This window comes from Gadus morhua, chromosome 14 (genome assembly GCF_902167405.1).
Source record: "Gadus morhua chromosome 14, gadMor3.0, whole genome shotgun sequence".
Lineage (NCBI taxonomy): Eukaryota > Metazoa > Chordata > Actinopteri > Gadiformes > Gadidae > Gadus > Gadus morhua.
Genome location: NC_044061.1, coordinates 6,035,684 through 6,044,616, shown reverse-complemented (window position 1 = coordinate 6,044,616; position 8,933 = coordinate 6,035,684). Strand labels below are relative to the sequence as shown.

General features: G+C 49.5%; 1 protein-coding gene across 1 annotated transcript in view; it reads right to left on the bottom strand.

The window, feature by feature from the left end:
- Positions 1–4,964: 4,964 nt before the first annotated feature.
- Positions 4,965–8,933, bottom strand: part of chsy1 (chondroitin sulfate synthase 1) — a 36,650-nt gene continuing 32,681 nt past the window's right edge. Inside the window, exon 3 of the mRNA XM_030376673.1 lies at positions 4,965–8,429. Within this exon, the coding sequence (XP_030232533.1) occupies positions 6,831–8,429 (1,599 nt within the window). The 3' untranslated portion in view covers positions 4,965–6,830. The remainder of the gene's footprint in view (positions 8,430–8,933) is intronic.

The following is an 8,933-nucleotide window of genomic DNA, read 5'->3' as shown; positions in this document are numbered from 1 at the left end:
TCACTCTCTCTCTCTTGCTTTCTCTTTCTCTCTCTCTCTCTCTCTCTCTCTCTCTCTCTCTCTCTCTCTCTCTCTCTCTCTCTCTCTCTCTCTCTCTCTCTCTCTGTGTCTCGCTCTCGGTTCCTCTTGATGCTAGTTACACGGCTAAACCACTGCCAGACAGAAAGACTGCTTCCGTCCAATGGTAGTAAAGAATCAGTTCTCTTGAGGGGAGCTTCTTTCATTCACTTCCTACTCTTAGTCTCTCTCTCTCTCTCTCTCTCTCTCTCTCTCTCTCTCTCTCTCTCTCTCTCTCTCTCTCTCTCTCTCTCTCTCTCTCTCTCTCTCTCTCTCTCTCTCTCTCTCTCTCTCTCTCTCTCTCTCTCTCTCTCTCTCTCTCTCTCTTTTTGTCTCTGCCTTTGTATCTTGCTCTCCCACACACACTTGTCCAGCCATTGATATTCTCCCTCTCTCCATCGCTCTCTCTCTTGCCCTTTGCCGCTCACACAAACTTGTCTAGTCATTCATAAACTCTCTCTCTTTCCCTCCCTCCCTCCCTCTCTCTCTCTCTCTTCCCCTTTTTTCACAATCGCAAAAAAAGTTTTCTAGCCATAAGATATCCAATCGAATTATTTCCGTCTCCACTTTCATGACCACACACACACACACACACACACACACACACACACACACACACACACACACACACACACACACACACACACACACACACACACACAGGAAGCGCCACCCAGTCCCGAGCAGATAATTGATCGCCCTTGTTTGTCTTTGTCATTAAAGCTTGCTTCCTAAAAAAGAAAAAAGTCTCTGACCATTTGCAACGGTCCCCCAGCTGATAGAGGTACACACGGGCACACAATGCAGGGTTTTGTGTGGGGAAGGTCGCAGTGTGTTGGGCCAGGTATGGACCGCTTGTGGCTGACTGGAGGTTTTGAAATGAACAGCAGCTTTACAGCATGTTTGCCACAAACAAGACAACAAAGAGTTCCTTTGTGGAGCCGGGCTCAGCTGAGTGCTGCTGCTTAGTGTCTCAGTGAGACACACACACACACACACACACACACACACACACACACACACACACACACACACACACACACACACACACACACACACACACACGCAGTGTGTGTGGGTGAGTGTGTGTGTGTGTGTGTGGGTGAGTGTTTGTGTGTGTGGGTGTCAGTGTGTGCATGTGTTGCAATGTTTGTTGCAGGAGGTGAAAAGACTGGATTCACAAAGCCACGTTTATTTGGTTTCGATTCTCTGAAAGCTCCATGCGACGGTTCTCGTGGTCGTCTTTTCCTCCAGGGCTGAAGGCCATGGTCACAAAGAAATGCCACTCCGGTGGAGCCACTGTGCCACACGGTCATCTTCACACGCCCCTGAACCTCCGGTCAGGCCTTAAAGACGACACATGACCCATCCCGTGACGGAATCGATCCCATGTTGGGAGCGCATGGTTTCTAGGAACGCTCGGATAATGTCCCATCTCTCGCACAGCGCCGTCCCAGAGGGGCCGTGTAACGAAACCAGGCGTGACCGCAGCCGTGACTCGCTCATGTATCTCCTCTCCCTCTGCGGCGGGCGATGACGTCCTCGCCAGCCGTCACCCTGCACCCCGAGAACAAGCCGTTCCTCAGCGCGGAAGAGGTGGTGTGAGAGTCTGCGGGGCAGCCCGCCATGTGGCTCCCAGATGACGAGCGGAGCCGGTGTCATGGCCAGGGAGAGAGAGGGGAGAAGAGGGAGAGAGAGAGAGGAGAACACAGCAAAACATGGGATTGGCAAATGTTTTTCGGGGGAACAAAAGGGAAGCGGTCATGCGCGTCCACCCACGACGCCCCGGGGGCGGATGTGGAGGGCATGCTGGAACAGATTGCCTGGAGATTAGCCTACCTCCTCAGTTCTGGTGCTAAGTAGCCTCCAACACACCCAGGGCTCAGCAGGACCTCTCCCAAATTGTTTTTGGTTGGCTTTGGCCCCCCCGGGGGGGAGAGGCGGCCATTACGGCTAATCAAAACATTGTGTGGGCCACGTGGGGTGAGCAGGCCGGGGCAGCACAACGCTGGGAGATTGAATTCTTGCCAGGGGAATTCAATAAAGAAAATTGTTTTTGTCCACCGATTGCAAAAAACACAATCCCCGTACCATGTTTCACTCTTTGTTCTACTTTCCAGGTGTGGTGAATTTATAGGTCTCATAAAAGCGGCGCCGGACGGTATATGACACGTGAAGCGTACACGTATTTGACTGATGTCTCGTACCCAGCCTGGAGCAAGGCTTCCCGTTACTCCACACACAGAACAACAGGGTTCTGATTAACTGTCGTCTCTGAGCTACGACGTTCTGACCGTTCTGGCATTTCCACGTACCACTTACCACAACTTAAGGCTATCCCCCCAGTACTATAAAACAATTTAATCAATTTAATCAAATAAAATTGCTTACAATTATTGATAAATCTCACAGTCAGGCAATATGCTACTGCGTACGTCATGCCTGTGAACGGCACTGGGACGCCACTAGAATTGATCAAACAAAGATTGTGTTGATGTAAGATTAGATCCAACAGGGTCGGTTGTGGCTTTCCATTAGATTTCTGTCACCCTGATTTGTTCTCCTTGAATCTGTTTGGAATGCCAACAGCGAGGGGATTAATTCTGGAGCACAAGGCGCCTCCAAGGGATTCGCTGAGAAAAATTATTATTTTTTTGTACCCCCCCCCCCCCCCCATCGAGGAGATCGAGGTTTTTTTTGCTAGTTTTGCAATTTCTGACCAATCAACACCGAGCTGGAAGTCACACCCTGCAGTTTATCCACACACTGGCCATACCGATAAGCACATACACTTAGACTTAATAATAACACTGTGTTAAGTATAAAAACATGCATTTGTGCCCAATGACTGTAAGTTTGTACTGCTTATACCCATGGGTGATACGAAATGTATGAAACGAAAACAAATTACATTTGGTTAAAAGTTGTGGTTGCATTGCAATAACTCATTCAATTACTGCTTCATTATAGCAATAGATAGCACGTGGATGCCAGGATGAAAGAATTAGAAGAAAAGTGCTGTTCCATTTACGGGGCTCTCATTTGCCCATCAGACATGGAGATGATGTGGTTTTATGGAGGTTTGAAGACCACCTTGAGCTCATTTTCTCTCTATCTCTGCACCATCGTCTCTCCTGGAGGCAGCCCACTTTGATCACGTGAACTTTACAGGCGACTCGCGTTGTAAATCCTTTCAAGTCAATAAATAATCGTAAAAAGGTAGTGAAGGAAGTCATTTTTTTCAGATTATTTTTACTTGGCTCCAGATTCCTGTTTTAGATCCTTTGCAGCTTGTCGTGGTTTTGCCCGTTGTTGAAGTTCATGCGCCAGTAAATCTTGGCCTCTGAAGTCAAAGTTTCGAGCTGGCTGTGCACTTTATAGGAGACAGCATGTATCCTAGGGGAGGTTAAATGTCACAGGGCCTCCCCCGTGTGTGTATCAGTGTCCGACACCGAGTCTCTCATGCAGCGTTTGCACGACACACACACACTAACACACACGCACACCGAAACGTGGACGTGGACGTGTTGCTCAAGGTCGATATTGTGCTGTTGTTTCGGTTTGAGGGAAGCAGAATCTTGACTCACTGCAACATTGGCACCAGAGGCCTGTTTTATTGACCCAGTATGGGCTTCCTGACTGTCCAGGAACCCCTCCTTGAAGAGGGAATACAGCAGGATCACATTTATGACAGCTGGACTGAGAGGGACGGTCAACCTGGAGTGTAATTCGGGCATTTTGTAAATAGAAACATGTTTTGAAACATTGAACATGTGTATACAGATTTGTGCCATACATTATATGCAGTTTTGTGCATACATTATACATGAAATATTAATTGAAAACAAGGTTAATATGTCCTGTGTTCTGTGAAGCTGAAGACTATGTAGGCAATATAACTATATTAAGTGGTATAATACAATTTGGTATGAAGATTTAATAATACTAGTCTTTGGGCAGATTGGTAAATGGCCTAATAACCAAACCTTTGCTTCCCATAAACAGGCCATGGCTGCCCTACACCAGAGACATGTTTCACTGCATGGCTATTAGCTCTTTGTTGGCTGTCAGTCCACACTAATGGGGCTTTCCACCAGTAAAAACGCTGTATTCAGAGTTTTAAAAGCCTCTTTGGGCCTTGCATGGAATGGACTAGGAAGACACTTCATTTTTCACGATCTACTGTTGTATACATTGTGAACTGCTGCTTTGCCAGATTCTCCAAGGTGCTGGTGAGACATTAATGCACTGGGACATTTAACACTAAACAGCTTAACAACTTAACATTCCCCCAGTTCTTTATGAATTATCGACAAAATATCACAGTTGGGAGTAGAAAACCGTCTGAGGGAGGGAGAGATACGAGGTGGTCCGTTCTCGGTTGGATACGAGGCTGGCTGGTTGCAGGATGGTTCAGCAATAAGGAAAACGGAAATCCACAAACTGACAGGAGACCGGAGATCTTAAAAACTAGATCATTCATATTTTCCAAAATCGAAGCGTTCAATTAGCAGAGTGCAATTTATGTCAGCAAGGCACCAATCCGCTCATTAGTTTTGATTTAACAGAAACCCCAATTACAGGGTTAGGGTTAGGCTTATTTTGGCAAATCTGTTCTTCCCCAAATAGTCAGCTCGATGAAACACGTGATTGATTCAATTCTTTTCACATCTGAATCTAGTCACTTCAACTTCCCCCTGGGATCTTCCCAACATCTTGTATTTATGATTATGTCATCTGAAAATATGTTGCAACTTCTATGTCAATTAACAAAAACTTTGTTGTCATAAGTTGGCCTCAAACCTAACTTGAACCCTTTTTTTTTTTTTAAAGGGTGCAGAAACCACAGTAATCCAGTATTCTTTCTAAGTTATCCAGACAAAAAAAAACACAAAATGGAAGCAGAGTTTGATACACATTTTTCCCCAGTTTTATTTTTTTTAAATATAAAACCTTCCCCGCAGATGAACAGGGTTAAAGAACAGAAATTAATATAAAAAGCCTGTGAAAGTAAAAACACTATGAACGGAGAGCGGAGTCATTCATACTATTGCATTTGTCTTATAAATTAGCCATTCATCGGTTAGGACTGAACTACAGAAGGGTAACGGTCACTAAACGGAGTGATATGCTGAGACTGTGGGGCCTCGCACATACCAGGGCCCAAGGGAACGCATGGAACACATTCAAGCCTGCCACTCTATTATTAGAAACCATCTCAAAGGTGGGGAGAGAAGAGTCCTTTCTCTGCTGCGTGTGCAGAGCCACGGAGACGGGCCGGTGGGAGCAGTGCAGGGAACGACAGTTGATTTGACTGCGGTCCAGCCACAACAGATTCATTTCAACATGAAAGAAATGCAGATATCAGAGAGAGAATATCACAGAGTGTGTGTGCGCGTGTATATGCGTGTGACATGAACTGGCCCTCGCGAGAGCATTCGTGTCACATGACCTGGCCTGCGAGAGCCTTCGTGTCACATGACCTGGTCCCGGGAAGTGACTCAGGACTCATATTTACAGTCTCCCAAAAAAATATATAAAAAAAGATTGATCGATTGGAACGATTGATCGGAGGCGTGGGATAGGGCTTGCTTGGGTTCACTCGCACCATTCATTCATTCATTCATTCCCGACACACACACACACACACACACACACACACACACACACACACACACACACACACACACACACACACACACACACACACACACACACACACACACACACACACACGCGCAAATTGTGCAAAACTCTTTGGTGATAACGAGTTCACAAAAAAAACAAGGAAAATAAACTATCCCAAAAGAAATAAAAATAACTTGAGATGGTTATACAATCTTTCCAATATACATAACTTAACAGTCAAAGAGCAAGGAATGGTGCCTGAATATTCAATAAATTAGAAAGCTGAGGATGACTTGCAAATACTAGCCTAGATCCAGCAGGTGGGTTCACAGAAATGAATGATAATATGAAACTATCAGAACCTGGAATAGCGCTAACAATGTTACCGTGTTACTCAAACCAATAAAACAAAACCAACCAAGGATTATTGCAAATCAACAAAATATCCAAATGGAACCCTCTGTGGGGTACTTTGATGGGTTGTACTCTTATGTAATTGTTTTTCCATCACTGAAACATTGGTAATAACCTCTCTTGTAAACATTGACAACATGGAGAGTTATCTCTAGAGCACTGCTGGTCATAGAAATCATGGACACGTGTCCGTTTCACTCACACCGGACAAATGTAATACTTAACGATGACAATGATGGTGTGCCGGGTGAGTGATGCCGTCATCAAGCCCCTATTAGCACCCGTTGGCCAGCCGTCTGGAGGGCAGACTGCACACATTCTGTTTGATCACCCAGGGACCTCACCGAGGTACCTCACTGAGGGGCCCTCGCGGTCCCCCTGGCATCAGGCTCATCAGGTACTGTAGCGATTAACGTCTTTTCAGCTCTTCATTACAGAAAATCCCCCCTTCTACACTTGTAGTCACAAGGTTCGTTGTGGCTTGGTCTTTCGTAAGAGTCCTCGAAAAACAAAACCAAAAGAAAAAGACAAATGAAAAAGAAGACATATTTTAGAAAACATATCCGTGGGAAGTCTTTCATTTTTTTTTTTCAGGAACGAATAAATTAGGAAGCGTGTGACACCACGTGGAGCGAGTTCTGGGACCGCCGGAGCTCACGGGCCCAGCCCAGGCCAGCTCAGTCCAGTCAGGGTCCAGTCCGTGCTGCCGGTAGGAGGGACCTGGCTGGTTCTCACGCTGTCCTAACGGAGCCGTTATTGGGGCTGCTGGCCAGCCGGCGGAAGCCGTTGTCGTTCTTCTCCAGCCACAGCTCCGCCAGCTGCTGCGTGGAGCCGTGCGACGACGCCTTCGACCCCAGGCACATCTTGTACTGCTTGGCCTCCAGGTTGGGGTCGCAGGTCACCGGGTGGTGCACGTGCACGATGCCCGTGTCCGTGCTCCGGAACAGCCTGATCCCCGACTGGACAAACTTATTAAAGAGGTCCACGTCCTCCAGCCCCCAGCCCTGTATGGAGGTGTCGAAGCCCCCCGCCTGCACCAGGTCGCCCTTGTACACGCACACGATGCCGAAGCCGTAGTTCCGCCACAGGCCCGTCTTGGCGGTGAAGACGTAGTGGTTGTCGTTGGCCACCTTGCCCGCGTACACCACCTTGGGGTCGTACTGGCTGAAGATGATGGGGAAGTAGGTCTGCTCGCCCCGCACCGTGTTGCCCCGGCAGCGCCCCAGGAAGTCGGCGGTGAAGAGCAGGTCCACGTCGCAGTAGAAGAGCAGCGAGCTGTTGGAGAAGTGCGACGAGCCCACCTCCAGCGCCAGGGCCCGGGAGAAGGAGCCCGCCACCGGCTTGATCTCCATCTCCGTGCGCGGGTACTTCATGTGGTACTCCCTCATCAGCTCCACCTGCTTCACCCGCTCTGTGTTGTTGTCCGTGCTGAACAGCAGGATGAGCAGCTTCACGTTCTGGTTGGGGATCAGGCACACGCGCTCAAAGTTGGCCATGAAGCGCACAAAGATGTCGTAGCGCCCCGACAGCGGCACCAGGATGTTGACCCTCTCGTCCTTGGTCTCCCGCGGGTCCTGGCCCGACGCGGCCAGCTTGAAGGGCACCAGCATCTTCAGCGAGTTGGACAGGAAGGAGAAGGAGTCCGACTCCTTGTTGATGTGGCTGGCCAGCGCCCTGGCGTCCAGCTCCTCCTCCTCCCTGAACTGGATCTGGCTGAAGGTCTGCTGCAGGTAGGCGTGCCGCCTGACGGGCACCGTCATGGTCTTCCCTTTGTGCTTCTTGTACAGCAGCAGCAGGTCCAGCACGTACTCGGCGCCGTACAGCGGGTTCACCCGCCGGTAGCCGTACTGGATCTCCTTGAAGTCGATGACGCGGCCGCGCGTCTTGGCGTTGGCGTTGATCATCTCCATCACCTGCATGATGATGTCCTCCAGCGCCTGCCTCTGGGACGAGTCCATGCCGCGGCGCGGCGGCTGGCTGTCGGACGACGAGTACAGGTACTTCCCCGTGAGGAACTCCCACTCCAGCACCTCCTCGCGCTGCCGCGGGTGGAAGCGCATGAAGGAGGGCGGCATGCCCAGCTGCTGGTCCTCGCGGCTGGGCTCCGCCGCCCCGTAGCGCCCCATCTGAACGATCTCCCGGTGCAGCTGGATGGTGCGGTGGCGCAGGTCGGCGATCTTGCGGCTGAGCATGTAGCTGTGCAGCCGGTACTGGTAGGGCGGGTTCTTGTTGGGGTGCAGCGTGATGGCACGGTGGATCTTGCTGTTGTGGAGGTCCCGGATGTAGCCCTTCTTGTTGGGCTCGTAGTTCTCGTAGAACAGCTGCTGCATCTGTGAAAGAGACGGCGGAGGATGTGGTTAGACACCGGTCATTAGCGTGTTTTTTTCTGCTTTGTGTTGTCGAGGTTCCTTCCGCTGCGACACCAATCATTGGTTTATCCCAGACTCGCGACACAAATGTACACATGGTAGGTAGGTAACAAACTGGTTCTGCTTGATCTACACGGGTTTTAATGGGCCTAATGTGTGGCATTTAGAGAGGGGTTTACAGCCACCCTTCCACGTTGAGTTACTGCTCAGCCAAGACCAACTGAAGCCTCGCAGTAGTAACGTTCCCCGAATCACCAGCGTCTGCATGTGTAAACACTGAAACAGCTGCTTAATGCGGCTACTGGAAGCCATTCAAGCGTGCTCAAGAAGGAAGGCTCTGTCTGCGTCGTAGCGCCCTAATGAACAGGGCAGAGCAGGGGGCCGGCGATGCTGTTTACGAACACCGGCGGCCCCCAGAAAGCCCGATTTGACAGGGCGGCTCTGGAATGCGGCCACAAGCCCTCC